Genomic DNA, 27702 nt, shown 5'->3' with positions numbered 1-27702 from the left:
ATCACATACTCTGAGCTTGTAACGTTATTACATATATTTATCTTTAAAATAAAAAAATATCCCTTTTGCGTTTCTTGTTTTGAAGAGTATACATTGTGTCCATTCTCTTTATTTCTTAACCTTAACTTAGTCAGTTCAACTAAATTCAGTTTCTGAATTATCATGCCGACAATTCCGTTATAAAGTAGACCTACCTGATACTCTATGCGAAAATCAATTTAACCTGAGAATAACAGGGTTCATGAAAAAGGTCGTCATATAAATGAATGGATTATGTATAGTCCTTTTCTGGAACAATACAATTTTAACAAGATCTTTTCAACTTTGTTCTCTTCTACTTTTTTGGTAATATTTATCTTTTGGTTTCATTGAAGTTCACATTTTGAAATAAAACCAACAATGATATCTTACTTTTGGAATAATTAAGAAAAAAAGTGCTGAAGTCTTGATGATTTTCGACACTTTATAAATAAGACATAAAAACTATCATGTTTGCTTCACGCATTGTTATCTAGAGCACTGGTTAATATTTACCGATTTAATTTGTAAATATATTAAATATGAGGAACAGAACGTTTAAGAAACTGAACACAAAGTGATAAAAAGTCAAAATGATCTTAAAATAAAACTTTACTTTACATGATTCGTTTTACACTGTAATCACTTTTTCTGCACTTTTTTAAACGTTATTTTGTTTACATATTTAAATCTAATGTGCCACTGTTATTACTAGATTTTGTCAAGTTACGTCATCACATCATTGCCCCTTGCATTGCAAAGAATATATTTTCTGATTAACAAACCTTATATTTATGAATTCTTCTCACAATACAATCTACTAATATATTTCTTAAAATAGTATCCAAGTTCTCTCTTACTACAATTGTAATTGTATGTATCACCTCCCTGGTGACAAACTCTATGTTTTATCAAAAAATAAGCACGTGAATAGCATGATAATTGCAGTAAATTTTTAAATAAATATAAGAAAAGTAAAATCATGATTTTTGGATCAAAATATTACAAAAGTTACTATTTTATTTTATATAAATACACATATATCCCAATTATTTGTTAGTGACCCCTAAGACGAAAACTGATACCCTACTGGTGAACAAACATTTTTTAACCAATAGTATACTATATCTGTCGTAGTGCGGGTGTGATGCATACCATGGACCAGAAGCTTGATGAGTAAGCATTTGTCGCTAGGTAACGAGAAAGCTCATGGTCTCTCACTATTTAAATATATTAGATAGAAGTATTATGGACCCTCTTTCATTGAAAAGGGTTATGTTCAATGTAATTGTCAGTTTATGATTATGTTATTTAAATATTGTCCTATATATAATAGATTTTAACGTTTATGAGTTATTTAGGCCTAAATAGTACATTTTCAACTTAGCTGGGTAATAAATACCAGATTAGTACTAGTACTGAAGTCTAATGCACTAGGTAGTATTACTGTTAGAAAACTTTTATTATTATTTTGTGAAATGATTTTATTGTTTGCATCTAACAATAACTGATGAATTGGAGAAATAATAGCACATTAAAACTTAACATTATTTGCAACAATGACACTGCATTTTACTTTTTAGACAACTAGTTAATATGATGTTAAAGAGGCCAGAGGAATTATAGCCTATCTAAATTAGTCTTAATTGATTCCAAGTAAATATTAGTTACAAATTAGGTGTAAGACGTCATACTACAAATTACTTGTACATAAACTGATGTTAGTAATAGGTTGAGATAGTAATCATATTGACATCACCTTAATTTTAAAGTGATAAAGTTTTGAAATATGGTATGTGTGTTAGAATATTACTTTAGTCATTGAAAATTGATACCCAGAGCTTCATACATTTAAGTCAGTATATTTTGTTGACATTGGGCATAAAGGCAAAAAAAAGACATAAAACTTGAAATTATAAAGAAGTGTACATTTGTATACGTGGCAAAAGAAATATAATTGCTTTTCACAAGTGTTCATAAAATTTATTGAAATCATTTTTATCTGAATGCTTCATCACATTAAATCATATTTTTTCAAAAGTCCATTTAAAACAGGTATGTTATCTGGCAGATGCTCTCCATCAATGATACGGTATGGCTGCATGTATGGAAAAATATAAGATATGAAGGTAGTTTTGCAACTAGATTATGGGCTGTAGATTTAAAAGAAAGGATGTTTTCACAAGTGAAAAAAAAATGAATTTTAACTTTTTTTGTTTTTCTGAACAAAGTAATTTTACAAATACCTAACAGCACAGAAATGTGCAAAAAGAAGATTAAGCATAAGTAAATTTTATGAATATTTTTTAGTGGTAAAACATTTATGGAATTTCAAAAATATAAAAAGGCATTTATTTTATTAACCCAAAATTTCATGAATAAATGTTATTTTATAATGTGTAACAAGCACAGATACCACTTTAAGTGAAGAGATACATTGCCAGGATACATAATTGGTATTATGCATTGAAATGACACTGTTCAGAAAGCCTCATTTTGTTTCATTTGCTTTGTTTATTTTTTCTCCAGAGATAATACATCTCCCTATAAAAGTATTGCTGTAACAGTGTGCAGAAAGTGCAGATGACAGCATAGAAAGCACTAAGTGGTATTAGAAAATATTATTTTGTTACTAAAGATTTTACTTATTGCATCTAACATTTAATAATAATAAGAAGAAGAAATAATATTGTGGTAATAAAAAATAACATTTAAGGATATACCAGGTGCTAATCCAGCTCATTAAATATTTTATATCTCTCAGAAAAACCTTCACATCTTTATTACAATTTAAAATGCTGTTCATTTTACAGTTCCTTGTATCACAAGGAAATTCTATCAATGTATTACATATTCCATTATTAGCATCATTAATGAAAATGAGAAATAGTAAAGGACTTGGTACAGTGCCTTGATGTATAGCACTTGTAATATTAATTAATCTTCTATAGTTTCTACTCATTTATGACCTTTTGACTTTTACCAGTCATCAGTTTCTCAGTCTATTTAACCAGCTTCTTTTCTGCCTCAAGAGATTCAACCTTTCTGATATGTCTTTTATGTGGTATTTTATCAATAGCTTTTATAAAAGTCTAAGAACATGAAATTCATTGCATATACTCTTGTCCATATGAACTATTATATTTTCAAAGTAACAAATTTCAAGCTATTAATTTCTTCTTCCAACTCTATTCTGTTTTTGATAACATGAAACTTATCTAAATGCCCCTAATAACAATTTTTAATTGCAGATTGTAGCATTTTCGAACCACTGATAAGACCAAATGGTTGCTGGTTATCTGGATAGTGTTTCTTTCCCGCTTCTTAAAAGTTGTGTGAAATTGACTAATGTCCAGACATCTGATACTTCACTACTTTTAATGAATTAATTTCAAATTAAGGTTAACAGCCCATAAATCTTTGTTATCCAATATTCTTTTCTTTCATTTTGTTTTCCATTCTTGAAATTTACCAGCCCTGGCTTAATCCTGTATTCATTCAACAATATCATGTAATCTTTCAGAAGAAGAACCTCTGAACTCATTTTACTTCTTTCCCAATGAAAAGTGGTGAGAAAAATTTAGGTGATTAGTTATCTTGTAATTGTCACCCAAAACTTTCCATTTTTATATTTGAATATTTTACACCCATTTTTTTGCATATCACAAATTTGAAAAGTATTTTCCATTCTCCCTTTTCTTTTCAAGTAGTCCCTTTTATATTTCCTGATATATCTTTTGATCCAGTTCTTTGGTATTTTTATAGGCTGCTAAATCATCCATTTTAACAATGTTTAATTTTGTAGGTTTGTTTGTAGTTTAGCTCAAAGTTACATAATGGGCTATTTGTTCTGTACCCATTATGAGCATCAAATGCAGTTTTCAGTGTTATAATACATTAAATTTATGGCTGTGTCACTGGGGAGTCATTGTAAATTTGTTATACTTTTTTTTATAATTTTCTGTTTGATTTCCTGATGCTTAAGTTCAAATTTTTCTTTTTTATCAACTCTAAAAATTTCCCATTTCAGTTGAGCATCTTTTGTCAACATTCTCTTCCAATTTATCTCATAGTTTTTCTTTAATAACATCAAAGTTAACTGCTTTGTCTTTGACAAAAGTATTATTAACATTGATCTTTACCTACAATAAAACCTCAAAAATAATAACAGAATGGCCACTGGCTTCCATATATTTCCTAATTTCAACTTACTGGTGGGACAGTGGTAATCCAACAGAGTTATAACACTAATATCCAGAGTTTTATTTCCTGTGTTTGACATAGAATGTAGCCCTGTGTGACTGCTCCAAAACAAATAGAAAACACATCTGAGTGATATTCTCATGAGTGGTTAACCCTTTTGCGATGGGTCACTAGTCAAAGGCCATGTAATTGTGTTTGTTGACTTGCATTCAAAATTTTATTGAATGATGATTAGATGTTTGTGATGTCACAATACAAAGTCTTTAGTTTCCTATAAATTAGGAACTCAAATTACTATTATTGTCAAGCTAGAATATAAAATAAGAACATTACTTTTTTTTCTTTGTACAATACGGCTTATGTGCTGAATCAAACATGGTGGCCCTATTCATCTCTTTTCATATTTTGGTACAGTCTCTTATATATTCTTACTACAGTATACAACATGTGAATAATCAATCAGTAGCTTGGAATGTCTCCAGAATGATTTTTTTCATCCATTTTAATCTGTGAATTTTAATCATGTTCTTTTGATCCAAGTTTTCAAGGAAGTAGGTTGTATCTTTACTGTGCTTGAAGTTTTGTATTTTTTAAAATCTAACTACATTTTAATTACTAAACTTAAATTTAATAAATTATAGTGAATTGCTATGATATCAGTATAGTTATTTATGATTTTTTGGTTATTCAACTATATATATAAAACCTAAAAAAAATTGTTTGATATCATCCATTTGCAAAATTTTAAAATGCTTAGCAGTATATGTCCAGCAACAACCAAGTTCAAAGGTCATAGCAAGAAGAGATACTTCTTTGTTTTACTTATTGACTTATTGTTCTATATTTAAGAAAAAAATAAGTTTAATAATTTAATTCTAAATAGTAATAATCTATATACACGTATATATAATGTGTAATAATTGAAACGTGACTGTATATTACAAAATACTAATCCATTAAAATACAGCTAAGACAGGGAAGTCTAAAGGTTAGCCTTATATTACTGGATACGTGCATCATGTCAATGCAAGGCAGGTAATGTTGGCTAGACATGATTGGAAGGTCAATATAATAAATATATATGTAAATATATAGCATTATGAGACTTAAGCTACTTAGACTAAACATTTGTATTTTTCTGGTATAATAGGTAGTCATTCCAGCATGAAAAAAAGCAGAGTTTTTATTTATTTCCTAATTTTTTATGATAGTTATGAGGTTGGTTAAGTGACAGACCTCACAAGGTTGAGTATAATAAATAACAACATGTAAAGTCTTATTGCAAACAAACATTTGAAATGTATTTAAGAAGTTTTAGAGATTATGCAAATAATATTTGAGATTTATGGGACAGAGAATAATTTTTACTCATAACATGAAATCACTTTGCACTCAGATTTTTTTTAATGAAATATTTTTACTAAAGATTTGTTTGTGAAAATAGTCTTTCATTATTAGTCTGAGTACAGAGTGATTTCATGTTATGATTAAAAAATTTGATACAGCATGTGTATTTTTAAAAGTTATAGTGTAAATACTCAACGTGTGCAAATATGTAGATGAACTTGTGTATATTATACTGAGCCCATAGTGAGAGGGCTAATATTAAATTCAAAATAGCATTGTCTCTTTTGTTGGTTTCTCAACTACTTGATGAAGAAGCATTTCTAATTCCTCTACAAAGCATCTAATCAACATTTTGAGTTTGTTGTGACCTTCAGAGTTTGTAGTGGTAAAAGTTGGGTTTGATCCCTGTAGTGGAACCAGAGCTTATAACACATTTGTGCAGCTTTATGTCTGAAAGCAAAAATAAACTTTTAAGGTCTTATCAGGTGTGTGTTTCAACTTCCTAATATATACCTCCTGTCTTTATATAACTCCAATCACTATTATCCTACCCTTATAATTTCCACACGTGGCATCTATTGGAGAATGTTTCTTCTCATGTCTTATCACCTTCCACTTTGACCAGTAAGGTTCATTAACTTATCTGACTTGTTTATTCTTCGATGGAAAAGAACATGTTAAATATTTCAGGTAACATCTTATCAGATTCATCATCTTGTGGCTTTTTGCCCCTTTCCATCAACACCTCTGGGTGAAATCTTGCAAGCAGGGGTATGGATGACTCTTGACAGATATTTTATCCAATTACATACATTGAATGGAAGTCTCATGTGCATCTGGATTTCATCTTCTAGTCATTCTTCTCCAATCTTCTTAAAGACACTAGCAAGGTGAGTTGATTATTACAAATTGTTTACAGCTTCTATGTTGCCATTATTACACATTGATATACATTACTAATGAACCTCACAAACTGGCTGGTGATGCCTCACAAGCAATACTTCTCTCTCTCAAAATCCACATGAAGCAGAAGATTATGGAAAGTTTTAACCCCATCTGACCCAGTTTGATGCTCCTTTTGAGGTTGCATTTTCCACAAAAATGTTTTGTAGTGTTTGTTAGTGTGTGTGTATTTATTTATTACCTTCAATGCTAATCTTTTATGTACCTGCTCTCATATCTGACTAGCATCTGCTGCATCTGTTTAGTTACCCAGTACACAGTCTTTCAGTGTGGAGCCTATGCAGATGTGATGATTCCTTTTTTTGGACCAGGAACCTTTCTATCATCCTCCCTCTCTCTTTCTTCTAGTGAAGTGAAGGGAAACCCTTGCTTTCCCAATCTCAAAGAAGAGAACAATTCAAAGAGTACTGCATTAAATCTCTATAATTATTTATTTCTGAGACCAAGTGGACACATCTCTCCATGGGAAGTAGAGCAGGGAGTATTAAATGGAAGTGTAGTACAGGCCACCCAAATACACTATGAAATAAGCCATTTGTGATGATTGGGCCAGCTGGATGGGTTTCATGTGTTCATGTAGGCTTGGGTTATTCATTTTGTATAGCTAATTATTCTGGTAGGTATCTGATGTTAGTATTTCTCCACTACAGGACTTACTGTGCTAGCCAAACTATATGCTCAGCTCAGCCAACCAAAATATGAAATAATGGTCAATTAAGCAATTTAACAGTCTTTTCTTCTGCATGACACCATGTAGAAAGTTCTTATGTCAACATCTTTTGCTCTATCACCTTTACTTGGCAAAGATTATTCCTTGCGAATGATGTCCCACTTGTCTACCCCATGATTGAATGACGTACTTAATGGATTTCCCTCCTTCTGATGCTGTATTTTATGAAAGGAATGCAACTGTCAATTTTTTTTAACTGCATCAGCCCCTCTGTCATTTTATCAGAGTGGCATTTATTTCTTTGTCATCCAGAGAAGTGAGTGAATATTTCTGAGATTAACATTTGAAAATTTGTTTCAGATAATTACTTACCTCTTTGCACAATTTCCTACCTATTCTCTTTACTTCTTGTGTATTATTTTTGCTTTAACAAGAATGAGGCTTTTATCAGTTGTGAGTACTCATGTGATCACTGCACTTTGAGAATGTATAGCCCTCTTACTGATGAATGGTTCTAGTCTAATGATAATTACCTTATGGGCTGGCACAGTAAACATTAATGCATATAGGGGTGGTAGCTTTGTTCAAGGCTTTTTTGTTTACTATTAAGGTAATAGTACTTTGTTATTCAGAGAAGTGAGTAACTACTTGAAGTACATTTTTAATTAAGGAAAATGTTAACTTTCACATTTACTCTTAATTAGTCGTAGGTGTATATAATAAAAAAAAAGAAAAGACATTTGAAATCTATTAGTAGCATTAAATGATATTTTGAAATACATATTTGAATGAAATTTACAATATTATGCAAAACATTGAGGAAAATTCAATTTTTCTTTTAAGTGAGAACCAGATGTACTTGCCAGCTAATGTCTTTTTAATCAATATAGAGAAATATAGAAAAATTAATAAACTGAAAATTTCTAGCCTTTAAAAGAAAATTGTCAGTTTCATTAGATTATACAGGGTGTTCGGAAAGTCACTGTGTACTTATATATTTATTAACAGACAAAACTGCACAGTCACTTTCCGAACATCCTGTATTATATGATGTTAAAATAGAGAAACAAAATGTGTGTTTAAAATCTTATAATTTGATTTTGATATAAGTTATGCCATACTTATGTTTTTCTTTCTTATTTATCTGCTGAAACACAGATTCTTCAAGGTGAATTCATCTGTTATATGTCACCAAATGACCACTTGTGTTTAAGAAGTCCCTTTTCCAAGAAAATAAAACCATGTTACATGCTTCATCATGAGCAGGTCTGAAGGAACAGGTAATGTTCATGTGCCCATTTCTCCATCTGTCCTTGCTGCTAATGGATTGATTTTGCCTCTTCAAGAACCTACATATCTTCCTCCATATCGTACACATTTTTGGTCTCGAGTCAACCACTTTGATAGATATCCAAGACCATTTCATTGTGATCGCCTTCAGAGACTACCTCCACATTGCTCATTCATAACCACAGCTGATTCAACAGATGAGTTAAATACTTCTTTGTCTTCTAGACTTTCTATTAGTGACAGAAGAGAAGATATGGATGTGAAGCAGAAAGTTCATCAGCTGGAAAAGAATTTGGCCTTTGTAAAAGAACAGCATGCCTTAGTCTTGCATAGCTTGCATGAAGAAGTAGAGGAACTAAAAGAGAAAAACAGAGGTTAGGAATTTATATTTTGACATTTTTAAGAACAGTCTTCTTGTGAGGAGGGAAGAATATTTTATGTGTATAATTACTAGAGAATTGCCATGTCAGAAGTTGAACTGTATTTGTGTAATAGTGTAAACATTTTAAATAGAGGTAAAAAATAATTGGTCTTTAAATACTGCAAAAGAAAAATTGAATCAGATTATAGCTATTACACAGAATTTTTTGAAATTTAAATTATTATTTGTTGAAAAAAACTGTATCATAAAATTATGTGTGTAATTTTCTGAATTATTTCATAGAATGTGGATCATTAATTCTTAATTATGTAATGGGTGCTATTCTGAGAAAAATACTGGATTACAAATAATTTTTATATGAAATAAGATATACAGTCCATGGGATTAGCACATAAATCACCAACTAAAGGATGTTTAAATGATGATAAGGAAATGAGTCACACAGAAGGTACAAGCAACAAAATACATTTATTGACATTTGCAAAACATATATCCTGAAAATGCATTCATATCTTGCTATCTAAATGTGCATGTATGCTTTATTCGATTCTAACAAAAGCTGTATGTTAATATACTTTAGTGGACATTTTGTACAACAACATATTAAAAGCTTATTAAAGATTTTAAAAGTAAACATTAGCCTTAGAATAATGTTATAAGTTTATTTATTGATAGTAGGGTAATTTTTAGCTCAAATTAAACTAAAACAAAAAATGCAGACAAGTTGCAAATAAATCATCTCTTTATCGAATATAGGCTTTACTGATACTAAGCCTAAGATACTTGAACTTGTATATTTTGGTGTCTGTGGTTAAAATTATTTTGTAAATTATATTGTTAAAACTTGTATTTAAAGAAATGCTGTTACTATAAAGATACTAATTTGATTGCAACCATGTTTTTGGGTCTCTTCTTGTTATGTATGTAATCATTTCTAAAGTTATAACTTGTTGAACAACACTCTTTGTTTTACGTGTGATTAAATACTCTTTACTGTCTATTCTTTCACAATATTCACACATTAATTTTAGCATAATTTACCATTATACTTTCCATGATAATGCTATCAGTTATACAGTACAGTATATGAAGATAACTGTAATTTCTTTGAAAACAGATTCATAGTTGGAAATGAACCCTAATTTATTGATTGAGGGGGTTAGATGCTTTAGACAGTCTATTGGAATAGTGGAATGGAATAACATAGTTTGAATTGGACTGGACTTGGATACAGATTGATTGTATACTTGTTATCATTATAGCTGAGCAGTTTGTGCTAGTTACTAATTGATTGTCTGATGGTTCCATTTATCAGTTGCATTTCATAAATTGATTTGATTTTACAGTCACTTAAACCATGGTACAAATAAGCAAAAAAAAGATTCCAGTAGGTGTTAGCAGCCAGGAAATTTATGAGGTGCAAACAATTACTACAGTCTTAAAGTTTTAATAAATCACTCAAAATTTATTAAATTTACAATTATTAGTGTAACAAAAGATGCTTCTCAACATTACTAAGGTCACTTCTAATCAGTTTAAAATTTCATCAAACTATTTATACATGTTCCATTTTAGCTTTTATTGACCAAAAACTGATTTTTGACTTTTCATACTCTCTTCTAACTCCAGGTGAATGATTGATATCTCTGCAGTCCTTAGATTTTATTTAGCATTTTCCAAATATTTCAGAATTTCTGAAATGTTAGTAAGTTAAAGACGATGCACTAAAAAGTGAATCTCAGAGTTGCACACTTTTATAAAACTCTTGGTATGTCCAGTCCAAGGCCAACTTTAAGCAATTTCATTCAAGCAATGTGTGTGTGTGTGTGTGTACAGGGTGTTTGGAAAGTCACTGTGCACTTGTATATTTATTAACAGACATGTTTCAATATAGAATACAGGAAGTAAATATGAATGACAATTATAAACAATGTTGAAAGTGACCCCCGTTGGCATCAATACAGGCCTGGATCCTTCTTATTTTGTTTCTGAATACTGCTATCAGTTGCTGGCTTGAAATAGACTGAATAAAATATGATTACAAAACTGCACATTGACTTTCTGAACACCCTGTATGAAACATAATCCATCTGTAGTTATCTTTTAAGTTTTTTTTAGCTTCATTAATTACTTTCTAATATTAAATTTGATATTAATTCCTGTGATATCCTGAGTGAGAGTATATTTTACATATCCCACCTGTTATGTAACACTTCATTGTCACTTTTGTAGGTTGTAATGTGCTATTCAAAATAATTTCCTGTATTTCTAGCATTTGATTAAATATCTAAGAAGAGACACAGCAAATCTGTTCAATTAGAGAGGGATATATTTACATCTGTTTAACCAACTTCTAATTTTGTTTCTGTGATAAAAGCTTCACAATTTGAGTTTTATATAGCTATATTGCCAGAAAATTCAACTTGAGGCAATTATTCTGTAATAAATATGGTGGATATGCAAGAGAAATCCACTACTAAAAGCAATTGTTTCACCAGACAGATTTATCAATTTAAAATAAAAACAGCTAGTATTATAGCCTTTCCAAAAACTAAGTTTTTTTTATTGATATATAGCTAAAAAACTGTCCATACAGGATGATAGATCTTTGTTTGTTGTTGAAAAAGAAACACATGTTTACTTGAAAGCAAAATCTTTAAATTTCTCCATTCTGATTCTAGACTGAGTAATAAAATTTAAAAAAAAATTGGCACTTTCTAGAATTTCCTTTGTAAAACTTTTTTTTTTATTTTAAGTTTGCCTTTTTTCACCTATTTAACTGATAGTTACCAATAGCCAAGGAATACTTCATAAGTAATTTTTTTAATAATCTGATAAAATGGTAGCAAAGACAGTAAAGTATTCCTTTGATATTGATCAAAACAGTTTATGAAATGGTGTTTGTAAATGGTAAGAATACAGGTTCTCATAGAATTATTTTAAATGTTCTCGATATTGAAAGAATATGTACAGGTATACATATTTGGAATTCAAATTCATACTCAAAGTAAATATATGAATACAAAATAATACTAAATTACATATTATTCATTTATTCTTTTGTTACTGTTATATTTCCTGTTTTAGAGCTTCAGTTTCATCTTACCATGGGTACAGATGCATCAGATAAGGAGTCAAGTAATATAAAACAGAAGTCATGTTGCTCTGGTAAGTATTGTGAACATAAGGTACTTTTTCAATACTAAACCTGTTTTTTCCTTCTCCATTATTTTCTTATAGCTTAAATTACTAACCTATTTATTCTGATGTACATAATTTTTAGTTCCGACATTCTTCTATGGAAAGCTCATGTGTGTATTGTTGTATTACATCTATTGATATCAATACCCTGTATGGATAGACAGGCTCTCTATATTTTACATGTAGGTTGCTTGGGTACATTAGACAAACTAGGATTGAAAATATACTCATAAACTGCCAAAAATAGAGAGAATTATAGTTACCTTCATGACATTATCTTTTTATTTGAAATATAACAGCTGTCCAAAAATTGCTGTTTCACTGATTAGGAATGAAAACAATTATTTTGAAAAGCTGGAATTATTTTCTTCATGAGCACATCACTCATTTTTTCTGTATCAATGCTTATGATATACAGAAATGAGTGATGTGAAAAGTACACTGGCTTATGATTATTTTTTTTTACTTAAGTTTTATTGATACCAGATGGAACAATTTTTCTTTGATAGATTGTTTAGATAGAGTATTCATAATGAACCTTTATAGAATGGATGGCAACTGCCTGTTGCAGAAACACAGGTGTAGAGGACAATGTTTCAAAAGTCTTCCGCCTTTCATCTTCAAGTCAGTTGCCATTCATTCTATAAAGTTTCATCATAAAATAGTTTTGTTTGACAAAGTGACACAGACTGTTCTCTTAGTACTCCACAAACCTTTTCACAGGTACAGTAATACCTGTTTATCATATATGTATACTAGTTAACCAAGTGAAAAACTATTGTCTGTATCAAATATGCTAAAATAAATTGCATTGTTTCTTGTTTTATAATACTGTGAATGAAGTAATTGTAATAAATATAGCTATTTATATATTTGGATTTTGTAGTAATTTGTCTATTGAACTGAAAACAAGTTATTTGGACTCATCATTTCTGTTAGGGTTATTATGTTTCTCACCCCTAGTACATTAAATTAATTTACACCCCCTGCTACAAAGATTAAAACTATAATCTAATAATTAATTTAGCTAACTTAGTAGAAGTCTGCAATGTCAAATGTTGGTGATAATTTTTGACTAAACTAGAATGGTTGCTGTAAAAATAAAGAGGTGGAATTTAATACGACAACATGCAAGTTTCACTGGTCACAAGAGATAGTTTTATACTTGTGCCATAGTCATTACAAGGATATTACTACCTTTTGAAATAAACACTTTTCTGTATATTACAAGCCTATAAACTATACATTTTTTAAGGGTAGATAGCTGTCTAACACTATTTTGGTGGTTTAAAATTTCTCTAGCTACCTCGTAAGACATGATTGGAAAAGTACAACATAAAAACATCACAATACTAGGAGTAAAATCAACCAAACTTTCTTTAATATATGCAGTTTATTACTGCTGCATTGTTTAAAAGTTAATTTTTGTTAAAAATGTACCAAATTTTATTAATTGTAAAAAAAACCAAAAAACTTAGAGTGCATGCATAGTTATTTTTTCATCTCTATGGTATTGCTGATCCTGCTTAGTAAATGTTTGAATGTAGTCTTTAAGTGCTGTAGTAGCTAATATACTTCAAATAATGTATGGAAAGTAAATACACCTTTTTTAAAGAGAAAAGTAAAATCTTAAATCTTAAAAAACCCTTCCCAAACAGATATTTAAGTATTGTAAAGTACATAAGAAATTGAACAATTCTGTGCATAAAATGAAACTTTTAGTGTTAGTTATGATATATGTTAGCAGTTTGTATTATATCTTGTCACTTGTGTGCAAAACTATTTTAGTTGTTAAACTTGTCTATGTAGTTGAGAAGATTCTCTCTAAATATCTCCTTAATCACAAAACACTGTTAATAAGTATTAATCATAATTGTCACAACGAGAAATGAGGTTTTGTGAAAACTTTTATGCAGAGTATATTGCCATGGATAATTTCTTTAAACATATGATCCATACTTAATGCAAATATTTTGATAAGCTATATGTGCTTAAATGATCTGAATATTAAATATATGGCAGTAGTAATACATAAAATATAAACTCTTTTAAGAATGATTTTTGTGAAATTTTATTTTTGTATAAATTTGTTACAGAAAACAAAGTAAAAATTGACAAATTGGAGAAGGAATTAAAAAAATTACGTGCTGCATTGAGAGATGCACTAAAATCTAATGCTACTCTTGTAACCCAGCTGGAGCTGTTTAAACGGTAAACTTTATTTGGTTGTGTATACTTGAGTAATCCTTAACATGAACTAGTATACCAGTATTTAACATTATTTTTAAGTGTATTGTTTTTTACATTTTCTGTTGTTTTAACACAAAAGAGAAAAATTGTAACAGGCAGTAGTTTAGGATTATTATTATCAACATATAGAAATAAACTTGGCATTAAAAACCTAGTTGATAATCAAATTTTAGTATTATGTAAGTTTTAAGTCTTTAATTTTATAAAGAAATATATTAAAAGTTCTCAGTTCCCCTAGTATAAAAATTGTGACATTTACTCTCTGGGTATTCCTTCTTCTATAATTTATTCACCATTTGCCCAAGAAATGTGAAATGTCACCCATGTTACTTATTATAATGTAGATATTATTCAAACAATAATTTTTATAGCCTTCAATCTTACTTGTTTATGGACTCAAAACTAGAAAATCAAATCTACTTGCAAAAGGTGGATTTTTCTTCTCCAGGAACAATGCTCAAATTATGCCCTTGAAGAAGAAAGGTCCACCTTTTAATACAACACTCAGGTAATAAGGTTTTAATCATTTTTATCAAGACTTCTTGAACCTATGTCCTTTTCTGATATCATGTAAACCCACTTGCTATGGTTACCTGTCACACCCTCTCTATCACAAATTGCCTACAGTTCTATCTAATGTTATATACTATATTATTTATAACAACTAGAAAGCCAAAGTTTTAATCTAGCAAATGATGTATTATATTGTACAGGGAATTGTTTAATTTGTCATTCACTTTCTAATTTTTTCTCATGGGAATTGCATCAATGAGCTTAGCTGAATTTTTAAAGGCTCTTATTGCATAATTTGAAAGCCAGATAATTATGGTAGTTTAGGATATTATTTGTCTTTTGTATGTTGTTATTTTGTGTTCTTAAGTGCATTATTTAATTTAAAAATTGATTTAATGTAGTAGTACCATTACTGTAAAAAGTATGCTTCTGATATGGTTTATCACCCCCACTCACATAAATAACTATTCTTGTTTAGTGCTGACCTCTATATGCAAATTTTAAAAATTTGTTGTTTTTTATACCACAAGCCTTTATCCTCCAATCATTTGGAATTGACTGATTCCAATGTGTGTGTCATGCAAATCATAAAGCAACAGCTCTCCACCAATAAGGGTGCAACATACTTTTTTGATGTCTGTGACTCCCTCTATTCAACTTTGCTGAATTATCACTTCTCATTTAGCAGTACTCATGTTAATGCATTTAGTATGAGCTCTCTATAAGTATATTATTTTAAATTTTTTCTATATCATTTTTTAGTATTAATATCTGAACAGATTTTCTCTATATTGTACAATAATGATATTTCTAACTTACGGAGTTATTCCAAAGTTGAATTATATTTCAACCCAAATATAACTTACCACTTCATTACAAAAACATTTTGTTTCAGCTTACACAGTTGTGTTTCATTATACATTTTTCATTATTAATTCTATGTTACCACTTTGGAGGTTACATGTTTTATTTGCATATTTATACAAGCTTTGGGTTGTGGTATTAGAAGGGAAGAATTTTGACTATACTTTATAAGGAGATTGATAGTCTAATGAACTAAATTTTGTGAGGCTTCATCTCAAGTTTGGGGGTCTACACAAGTGAAATACAGCTCACCGACTTTGGAAATATAAGATGTTCTACTGTTATGGTTTTTGAATAATTTTATTGGTAATATTATTGTCTGTAATTATTGGTGTTCCATAACATAAGTTACATTAGATTAGTACTTGAAAGTTCAGGCAAGAAATTAGACTTAGTTGTGGTTTTTCTCCTGTACCATTTACATAGGTTTACCATGATCTTTGTTATTATAGGATTAACTGTAATTCATCTTGCAGATATATCAATTGTTAATTTAACTGTTTTGTTTTTTCTTCCATACAATTCATCTCATGCATGTTATTGTTACTACACACTTTCTTAATATTATATAATCATATCTATTTCATTTTTGTTTTGTTTTTTTCTCTCTTTTTTCTTATCCACTTAATTTATGTGGAACCGTAGAGCCAGAGCCCACACAAACTTCTCCCAATACTCTACTTACTGTTTGGTTAAGTTTTTATTTTAGTGCTTAGTGATATCCTTAGTTCTATATTACTCAATTTGGCTTCACAAATTCATTTATTTTTGGTTTACCTGTAGATCTATTTCTGGGTTAATTTATCTTTAAGTTAAATATCTTGTTTGATTAAGCTACATAGGTGTGCATTATTTTCAATTTATCTGTGCCTCTGTTTGTAGGTCTATAATAATTAGGTTAAATATCTTTTATTCAACACATTACATATGTATGTTTTACTACACAATTTCTTAACATTTTGACTATCATGGCTATTTCATTTTCATTGTTTTTATAATTTATACTTATCATTGATTTTGTTAAATTCATAACTTATTCTTTTTACCATTAATTTCTTTAGTGAGGACCCCTGGGAGAAGGGGGGTCCACTCTACTTACTCCCAACATTGTTCATCTTCCTTCTATAATGGTGAACCCATTTTCTGACAACCTAGTTTGTTTTTTAAGTTTCATATTATTCTATAGGCACTCCCACAGTTTATGTTTGCTTTCCATTTTTCTTTGATGATCCATTTAGGGATTTTTATGAGATATCTCCTTCTTCATCCTCCATATTGAGGTTTTGTCATCTTCAGTTCTTTTCACTCTACACATGACTCTTTGCTTTTAGGATGCTCTGCTAGGGTGGGACATTACTGTTTGTTTAACATCCACTGCTAAGAGGGTCTTACAGTCTGTTCTTTTTCTCCACAAGCCCATTTCTGGGACTACGACTGTACATTTTTAATCATGTGGTGTATCTGCAATGCTATATTCAGTTTTTTTTTTAAGTTCCTTTTATGTTTCATTCTTAGATAATATCATTATTCATTTTATATGTACGGCACTTGCCCGCTCTTTATTTGTCTTACTTATAGATTTTCTTCATTTGTATCGTTTGATGCTGATTGGGGTTTTGGATTGATCAGTCACTCCTTAGGTCTTCCCTTTTCTTAAGGTGTCATCTTGGATCACATTTGGGAAGGCTGTTTCTGCAGGATTAAGGATGCCTCTGGTACACGCTCTTATCTTCAGTTTTTTATCCTGTGATTAAGTTCCAGTTTCATGCCATGACTTTTGGACTTGTTTTGGTTTTATATATCTTTTATGATGTGGTCTGCATTCTACTCAGTTTCCATATTTAGAAGATTTTTACCAACATCATTTATTAGATGTCCATCTTAATGTGTTTTATGCTATTCCAGCCATTATTTTGAATTTTCATTTAATTTTCAAACTTCTCTCTTCATCTATGTGTGTTGATAGTTCGACATATCCTCAGCAGTGTTGAGTTTACCGCTTCCTCTTCTGGATTGTTTCTCATCATTGACACTTAGCTCAGGAGGTGGGGGGATGTAATTCTTTCAGTAAGAGAGATTTTAGGAAATAATGGTCTCCAGTCAAAAGGCCATATCTCCTTCATACTCAGATGCTTCCACCAATCCAAGGTGCTTCAGTTCACAGTCTTCTTCTCATCTGGTTTGACTAATCCTGTCTCATTTCAACTTTTTGATAGTGGTAGCTTGTATCACTATCCAAGGAGACACTCCTTTTTGTTCCCCTTGAAATAAACAGTGGAGTTTATTTTTACTCACTTTATAGTAGGGTCTTCTGTAGGGTCATTTTCCAAATTCTTTGCATTCATTGCTAATTGATTTTCTTGTCATGACCCTTTTTCCCTAATGAATGACCCATTGATCCTCCTCATTTTTAATGGCTCTGCCTTCTGTAGGGTACTCTTCTATGTGAAGTTGTTTTGATATTTTATCACTTTCCAGTTAATTACCTCTTTGTTTCTGGTTCAACATCCATTTTCCCTTGCTGTCATTAAGACAGATTTATATTAGTTTTATTTTTCTCATTCCATCACTCTTCTTCACAAAACTTTTGTGCATCCATTTTGTTACAGTTTGGATATTTCTGGTTGGTTCCCCCTGGCCCATCCTCCTCTGGGAAAGATATAAGTCTATAGATTTACAACTCTGAAATCAGGTAGTCTGATAGATAGTCTGATGAAGGTTTGTTATAAAAATAACAAACAAATGCCTTCCTGGCCCATGTTGTTTTGGTTTACTTGTTTGTTTTTGCTTAATTTGTTTCTTTTATTCTAGATTGATTTTATCAATGTACATTTTAGTGGCTTATATGGTATATTGAACTTCTTGTTTCTTACCATCTACCACACTTCTTCTCGGTGGAATTCAGATGACCTTTTCTGTCCAGTATATATTGTGGGTTGATGTCATTGTTTTCAAAGATTCTTTACATTAAACCCATTTCCAACATTTCCTTCCCTTACTTCACTTCTTTGTCTATAATCTTTTTTCCTTTCCATCTTTACCCATTGGGTTTGGGTTGTGATTTCATTAGCCTTTTGTTTCTTATCTCCTCCTTCCCATCATCATTTCCTGGTGTCTTCACTCCTATCATATATCTTCATTTTACCTTGTATGTCTACTCAACCATCTGTTGTAGGTACTTTATGTGTTGAGCACTGAGCTTACATCTCATATATTCATTTCCCATTCTATGCTTTGGGTAGCTATTTCTTCCTAGTTGAGATGTCATCCTTCACTTTTTTATGAGACTTGGTAAGTTACTTTTTACTGCATATACCTCTTTTTTTTTTTCAGGGCATGACTCTGTTTTTCTTTCTAGATATCACTCTGTGTCTAGTAGTGCATAACCAAATTTTCTTTAACTACTCAAATCCACATTGTAAGCCATGTCATCTTACCTATTACCATTCCATGGCTATGTAACATACATTGTAGAGATATGGTGTTTACATCTAAGTTTATCCTTGCAATCGATTTACTTCATAACTTTGCCTATCTTGGACTGTACTCACCCAGATGGTGTAAATGGCATGATATCCTCCACTATCAAACAAAAACAAATGGGAGTGAGCCATCAAAATTGCAATTCAGATCCCTCATCCTATCCCCCACGTGGATGTAAGTTCCCAATGGCTGTGTCTTAGATTTGGAGTCAAACTAATCATCATAAGTCCTTATACAGATGTCTTTATTATTTCCTTCATTTATATTTTTGTTACACCATCGGTGTAACCATGGTAGAGATCTTTGCAGATTGTTATGGTTCTTCTTCTTCTTCTTCTTTCCCTTGATGCTTGCTATTCCAAAAATGTTACTGTGCTAGGGGCAGTTCCTGTGAATTTCAAATTTGAGGGAGATAGTTTAAATTAAGCAGACATCATTTTGATGCTGAATGTCAGGTTTTCAGATTAATCTATCAATTTTTCATGTTATCATGTGCCCCATTTGTGGTTTTGGAGGTCTAGATTCTCTTTGGGGTTTGAATTGTTGTTGACTTGCCAGTGGTATGATCCTCTTTTCTGACCTCATATGGATTGTGGTACCTGGTGGCTGGGTTTTAGATTGTAGTTGACTTATCAATGGTATGATACCCATCCTACCCCTGAGGCATGGGTTTTAAATATAACTGACCTGCTGTGTATGATCTATTGCACCCTAGCCACTTTACACCAAAGGAAACATCCTTTTTTCTTACCCACTATTTTCTAAGATTGAGTTTACTAAATATTGTATGGTTCACATCACAATCTTGCCATAGTTCTCTTTCACTTGGATGTGCTCCTCTTTTTGCTGCCCAAGATGAGAAAAGAATATGCCTGGTTCAAAAGTGGTACTGTCTCTCACATCAGATCTTTAATTCTGAAGGGTTTTGCCTCCACCATATCTGAAGCTATAATTTTCCTTTTCTGAAAATGCATTTCTGATAGGTACTTATCTCTTCTTATACTTCTTCCTTACTGAAAACTGGTGCTTCCATTTTCTTCCAAAACTTGAAATGATGTTTCAGTAGAATTGAATAGAGAGAGTCACGTGCATCAAGAAAGTATGTCACACTCTTATTAGTGGAGAGCTGTTGCATGAGAGAAACATTAGAATCAGTCAATTCCAATAGTTAGAAATTAAAAACTAGTGGCATGTGTAAAAAATGTTTGTATATAAAAGGCAGCACTGAACAAGAATAGTTATTTATGTAAGTGAAGGTAAATGCCTATCAAAAATACACTTTTAGTATAGGAAAATTGTAACCTGAGTTTCATCAATAATCAATATAAAAGAGAAAGGCTCAGTAATTACTATATTTCTTGTTTTTCATGTGTATATTTTATTTGTTATTATAAAAGTAACTTAATTCTAAAAAGTGCAAGCTTATTAAGTTAATTATGACAATAAAAAATAATAAAGTTTTTCACAAGGAATGCTTATGAGCAGCTCATTCATTTATGTAATTCAATACAGTGGCATTAGCTGCATGTTAAGTGAGTAATTTACAACTTGTGTGGTGGAATTGTTAGTTAGACAGAGTTTAAAGGTCAATATGACAATTTTATTAAGTATGAATAGATATATTCTGTTATGAGCTGTAAGCTAGTTAGGATAAATAATTGTGATTTTCGTTTAAAATTGACAGTCAATCTAGAAATAAAGGTGAGTAATTTAGATTTATTTTCTATTTTTATGTTGTGGTTAATGAGTGGTCAAATCAACTGACCCGTATAAAGTTATAGTAGAGAAAATAACAGATAAGATATAAATTTTTCAAATAAAAACAAACAAAAACATTGATATACTTTTAGGAGGTGTTATTGATTATGCAAATGAAATTAAAAAAATTTCAGGTTAAAATATTTTTAATCTTAATATGAATATCACTTTGCACTTGGAACAGTCAACACTGACTTTACATATTTATGGATAAATTTTTTAATAAAATACTTAATAAACAAATTCTGTTGTTTTTTTCTCTTCAAAATACTTATAATGTTTACTGAATGCTTGTCAGACTTCATAAAGCTACATTAAGATATTTTAGAGGTATAGTACATATACCTTTACGGTTTTGTGGTAGGTAAAAAATCATGTGAAATACATAACCACATTGCATAAGGATTAGGACAATTATCTAGGAATTACTCAGTTATATTTTACAATCATGCAAAATTGACTAATGGCAGTTAATTACACTCCACTGCTGTTTGTAAACAGTGCACAAAATTTTACTAAAATATATTTTGAAATAGTGTTCAGGATCTTGTGTGATTTGAATTAAACTAAAAATGTGTTATCCTGTACCAAAATGTATACATCATAAGTTCATAAAAAGGGATAAATCAAAAACATTTCAATGACTATGATAATGTAGTGTCAAAAGTTTGTCAAAATAGCCCCAAGCAAAGAGTTTAATACTTAGCAAAACTAATGAAAGTCTTCTTTAACCATGGTAAAGTTATGTTAGATTTTAATTGTCAACTGTTTTCACCAATTAGTATGACTCTTTTCATCATTTTAAGTTTGACTGTGTTGTGTTTTTTTCTTGTCCAATTCTTCTGTACTAGTTGTTATTACAATTTTGCAATAATCATTTTGAAAACAAGTTTATAAGACCAAGTTTTAAATGTAAGTGTTTATTCCTGATTAACTTTACAGGTGCAAAAATAAGCATAAAATACACAAAAAAAGGTACTAATATTCGCAATAATGGTAAATGAATACTTACTTAAAATCTGACTGAACATATGAATTTGCTTTCCTTGTTTTTATTTTTAGGGAACAGTATTTAAATGCTAGTTCTGTAACCACTGTTCCTTACCAACCGATCCAATTTGAGACTTGTCCAGAGAGAATGACCAGGGCTCCCCAACCTTCTGGTTCATCTCATAAAATTGATGAGTACAGAGATACAATTTATCAAATTGACCAAGCATCTGCTAGAGCTAGAATTGGCAGGGTAAGTTGTCAGCCCCAGTTCTTTTTGTCCTTTATATACTTTAAAATCCACCCAGTAAAAGAAAAACTAACCTGCAGAGTGAAAATCTGTCTTGTTTTAAATGTGTTTTTAACACTTAATTTATGTTGTATTTTTTCAAATAGTTTCTGTAGAGTGTGTTTATTGTAGAGTGTTTACTTGTGACCATCTAATATTTGGAAACTGAAAATTAATCATTAATCACAGGATTAGAATTGTGTATTAAAAATAACTGCTTTCATATTCTCTGTAATAAGGATACTGTATTTCAAAGGATTACCTTCTAAAATCGATTTTCACATGTTAAATTAAAACTTCTTTGTATTAAAGTTGAAAAAAAATCAATTTGCCTCTGAAATACAAAAATCTGTTCCTTGTTGAGTTATTGTCAAGTTTTGAATCTTCTTGACACAATGTAGAGCACTTCATCAACTTACCCATAGGTCTTTATTCTCTGAGCTTCTATATGATATATTGTGCTATAATCCAGGTTTTCTTGTTGACAGTTGGGCTGTTAACTTTACTCATTATTAATTCAAATTAAAATTCTAACAATTTTCTACCACTGCAAATATTTCTACCATTATCAGAATTTTTACAACTTCTCTACAAGCTTTATCATGTAATCTGTCTTTAGTATGCAGGGGATTTCTGTGACTGCATTTTTAGTTTTTATTTGTATGTATTTTATTTTATTATTTGCATTGTTCTGATGCCTAGGTCTTTGATGTTTCACATAATTTTCTCAAAAGAGCTTATATCCAGATTGAACTTTTTAAACTGTGAGAAAAGGCAACCTTTGTTTCTCATCCATTATGACTGATCTTTATTTTCAGTTGGAGGAATATTTTTACATCTTGTTGGAACTGTTTGTTGTTCACATGTACCGAATCTTCAGAGAATTTTTTTAAAAAGGTTGATCATGCTTTGCGATAAATCATGATCCTCAAATCTTTCTCCAGCTACATCAACAAATTGACTTGCTCAATTGATCTCTGAAGTTTATCATGTTGTTCTCCAATTCATTACAAGTGCACATTGTGTTTGAATAGATTCATGCAGTCAAGATTTTTGAATGTTGCATATACATCTGTGAAAAGTGGAGAGGGATGCCATCTGGTGACTTGTGTTACCTCGGTACATATCTTTCCCACCTCCGAGTGAGGATCCTTATGTAGCATTTTAAATAAAAGATTGGACAAAAGACATTACTTTTTCTAATGTCTCAACTTCAGCTAGGGTTGGGAAAACCTTATTGCTTTATTTTTATCTTTCTGAATTTATTCTTCCTTCCCATTGGATTGTTCTATAGCCCATCTTTGAGTCTTTTTTTTGACTCTCTGAGGATTTATATTCACTGGGCTGGTTTAATGATTTGGCTAGTCATTTTGGATCTGAATGTAGGGTAGCCTTATCCTCAGATGCACGTCCAGTCATTAACTGTTACTGGTATACTCCTCCAAGAAAATTTCAGTATGGGTGTGGAACAGCATATTGTGATCTCATCCCAATTATCCATTATACCACCACCTATGGCTACATCTAAGAATATGATGATTCTACTTGTAAATACACGTCACCTGATTCCATTCTTTTATGTGCAACTTAAAGAATGAGGAGGGTGAGTAAATACTTTGCTATGAAGAAAATTTTGTCTTTTAGAGTTCTTGTTTGAGACAATCTCTTATGAAGTTGATCTGCTCCTATAATTTTTCAGTCAATCAGTTCACTGAATCTACTCATGTTGTGGATTTTTTTAACTTGGCTTGGTTGCATTTTCAATTTTTGTGGTTTAGTTTACCTTCTTCTTTTGATGCCAAATTTTGGTAACCCAGTGGCTTTTGTAACTCTCAAGTTACCTTTTTAATCTTAATGTTGATATTGTAGTTATCCATATCTCAGTGGTAATTCTGCCTGTTGTGAATCTTGCATTTTTAAAACAAAAAATGTATTTGAAACAGGTACTAACCTCAGAAATACATTCACACTACAAAGAGATGCAGTTTTCATGAAGAATGCAACTATTAAAGCAGAGCTACATACATCTTTCAAGAATTAAGAATTATGAATAGGTTGACTTGTGCTCTGCATTGTATTAAAAACATTCAGAACTTTAAGTTGAGAGCATAAGAGCTACAATGAAAGTACCTGTTTGAAATTCATTTTAATTCTGAAACTGTAAAATTTGAGGCAAAAATAGTTATTTCATTATTTTTCACAAAATTTTTATGCCATGACTTCAGAAATTGCAAGGCAGAAAATTATTATTCTCATTAATTTAGACTGAGTATATTTTAAAACCTTCAGTTTGCATTTTATGTAAGAATAAATTGTTTATCTAGGGTTATCACAGTGGCTATTATAGAGACGGATCTGGTTATAATGACAGCCGTGGAAGGCAGCATCAACAAAACCATCGACTTCCAAGGTTCCCATTGAGAAATACCAATATGTCTCATATACAGTGAGCATTATGACTTGAATAATTTTTTTTATGCATGGAATGTTGTAGTAATTTCAACTAGACTGTATTAAATTGAAGTTCCCAGACTATCAAATGTTGTTTGCATCTGTTTCTATCTTATGTTTTTATACCCATTGAAAGTATATAAATAATGATGTATTTTACAAATAATTGTTAATTTAATACATGGTTCACTTTTGATTCCTAACTGGTTATATTCAAAGTGCAGCTTTTCTGAAACAGTCTTTATTTTCACTTGATATCTGTGATGGGCACACAGATAACTGTATAGTTTTGCACTTAACAACAACCAAACCAGTTATTTTCAGTTAGGTTAGATAATGTGAAGTATATAGAAATTATCAGGAGCCTTTACTTCATATTTCAAATAATTTATAGGATAAACTTCATTCCAGAACATCTTGTTAAATTTCTTGATGTTACTTTTAAAAATTTGAATTTTGTACAGTCTTAGTTAAATTATAAACAAGTATGTGTGCTAAAATTAAAGATCGGAAGCATTGTGTTTGACCTTTTAAAAACTTGGGTTTAATTTTTATGTTGTCTTCATTGATTGCACATTTATGCATTATAAGTATTATATTTACAATTTTCATTTATATTTGATGGAAATTACTTTCTTATGCTGTTTAACCTTTACTGCTGTTCAAGCATATCTATGTAAAATTTAATTTCTAATATCACTCAAGTGGGTTGCTAAAGGATCTAGATGAGCTCATTAGTAAGATAGAATCTTGGTCAGAAGAAATATTTTTTTCTGAAACATACCTCTGTTGACATCATAGCTATTTTTTGACATCAGCTTTGCCCATTTAAACATTGGTTTCACATCCTCTTTTATACCCCATTTAAATACCTTTCACAATATCTAATTTGCAAATTTCTCTACCTTCATAAATGCACCCTCTATCCCTGTACGGTATATAAGCACCTTGCTTAGATAATGTAATCACTTTTTCTTAACAAAGGGTTAGTGTTGTATGTTGTCCAACTGTGGATTGAGATTTTCAAGCCACCTTGTGGATTTCCGAAATCCAAAATCTAAAAAAACCTGAATTAAGCATGATATTTGCAGATATGAATTCCTTCGTTACTGTGGTCAGCAAGGACACGCATCTGACCTCTTGTGCTCCATGAAGCTGGCCATATTTTTATTTGGCTTGAAGGTTTCTTCTAGCTTTTCTGAAGTTGCCTCTTTTTGTTTATTCTGGAGAGAATATGGATTCTGTTTTCTGACACTTTCTTCCGTCAACTTCTCAAGTCCAATTTGGATCCTACTAATTTTCTTCTATTAATCATTTGGATTTGTAAAATTTTGGGGCTTTAACTTCTTCTTCTTCCTTAATTAATGGTTAATGCCAGAGGATTTACTGTTTTCTAATGTGATGAGTTAAACAGACCTTGTTGCCTGTTTGCTTGCTGTGTTTGTTTTTTTTTACTCCTGGTCAAATTTATTTTTTCTGGCTGCTGAAGTATTTATGTCATAAGATAGAGTTGTTGGCATGTTTGTAAAACTTTCCCTTTAGGCCCTGCTGTATCTTGATTTGTCCTTTCTTTTTAAGTCTCTGGCAACTAGGGCAAGGGGGTACATCCATCTCTGCAATTCTTTTTGCAATCTAATTCTCACCTCTGCAATCAATTGTAATCTGATAATATGTTTTGGCCTGTGAAGTTTGGAAATGTTATGTGACCTGCTTTACCTCCTTTTATGGTGATCTTTTTCACTGGGTTTTCATTGGAATTTTTCAGTTCCTTTCATTTTCCCCATTTCCTTGGAAGTGGGTCTTCAGATATCCATTTTACATATTTTGGTCTTTAGAAATGAAATGTTTAGTAAGTTAGATCTCAACAAATTCAGCCTATTTGTTTTCACTGGTTTTACATTTATCCAATGAGGTACTTTATGTGGGATAGTATTCATATTTCTCTCACAGTTTTTCTTTCATGTTCTTTACATCATTGAGTAGCTTTCTTCTTGGACTTTTTCCATACCCAATGGCCATTTTTAACAACATCTTCTTAATTGTAAGAAAGAGGAGATACTTTTGTACAATCTTGTATCTTTTACTTTTCAGGTTCCCTCTCATCCTGCTTTCTCTGGTTTCTGCATTGTAGCGAGTGTTGTCCAGTCAGGTGTGATAATTCCACACTAGCAACCAATTTATTGTAAATAATATTGGTTGCAACAGGGTCTGTAGAAATTAGGTGTTTCATAAGACCATCTAAGCACTTGCCAAATGATTTGTTGTCATGAGTAAAGTCAATGGGATTCTGCCTGTCCCTGTTGATCATTAGATTGGATAAGATGGGATTGATTTGTTTTTAAAAATGTAGGAAACTTGGTTCACTTATTGCACAGTTTCCAGAGCAGTGTTCCTTAGTACTTCCCAGTGCACATCCTCCCCTCACACACACACATATACACACAAATTTTACTATTTTACTAGTGGAAATAGAGACTCATTACCACACTCAAATTCCAGTCACTGTCTCTGGAGTGTGTTATTCCACCCTTGGAGAAGAAGGCAAAGCTGGGAGGCTTCTTCTTGGGTCACTGGATGTTTTCATAAATGTCAGTAGGAGTGAAATCAGCCTCCACAGATGCCTAATTGTAATTACAGTTCAGACTTGACACAAAGTTATTCAGTTGGGTATGCATGGCCCTTTTCTTTGATCAATATCAATTTTATAAATTGTATATAGAAAAAGTTCCACTATATTTTCATAATTATGAGTGTGAAGTGGTTGCATTCTAGGTCCTTGGTTGAGCACAGGTTTTTCATGATCCTCATATGTTTTGTTCTCTTGACTTTTTGAAGAGTTGTAACAGGCTGTTACACGCTGTTAGTAAACTGGCTATTTTATACGAATTTCATGTATATGTTGTGATGTCGTGTATTTTAGAACAGAAAAGAACAGTTAGAATAGTTAATGGCATCTTGTATATTAAATATTTTTTAACAGTTTTAATTTTTGTAAATTCAGAAAGAATGTTATAAGCAAACCATTTCCTT

The 27702-nt window shown here is 30.9% G+C and overlaps 1 protein-coding gene across 9 annotated transcripts in view; it reads left to right on the top strand.

Annotated features, from left to right (window-relative positions):
- Positions 1-1090: 1090 nt before the first annotated feature.
- Positions 1091-27702, top strand: part of LOC143236652 (uncharacterized) — a 34849-nt gene continuing 8237 nt past the window's right edge. For 4 of the 9 annotated variants that reach the window (XR_013019645.1, XR_013019643.1, XR_013019644.1 and 1 more), the window contains exons 1-6: positions 1091-1212; positions 8360-8865; positions 11961-12041; positions 14171-14285; positions 22005-22185; positions 24546-24667. Coding sequence is in view for 6 of the 9 variants with exons in the window: in XM_076475025.1 (XP_076331140.1) it covers positions 8460-8865; positions 11961-12041; positions 14171-14285; positions 22005-22185; positions 24546-24667 (905 nt within the window). In the remaining 3 variants the exon portion in view is untranslated. Of the gene's footprint in view, positions 1303-1431; positions 1456-2543; positions 2627-6258; positions 6459-8359; positions 8866-11960; positions 12042-14170; positions 14286-22004; positions 22186-24545; positions 24668-27702 lie in introns of those variants that run through there. The other 5 variants (XM_076475026.1, XM_076475027.1, XM_076475028.1 and 2 more) reach the window with 5 other exon arrangements.

The sequence above is a fragment of the Tachypleus tridentatus genome, chromosome 13 (genome assembly GCF_004210375.1).
Source record: "Tachypleus tridentatus isolate NWPU-2018 chromosome 13, ASM421037v1, whole genome shotgun sequence".
Taxonomy (NCBI): domain Eukaryota; kingdom Metazoa; phylum Arthropoda; class Merostomata; order Xiphosura; family Limulidae; genus Tachypleus; species Tachypleus tridentatus.
This window is presented reverse-complemented; position numbering and strand designations above follow the sequence as displayed.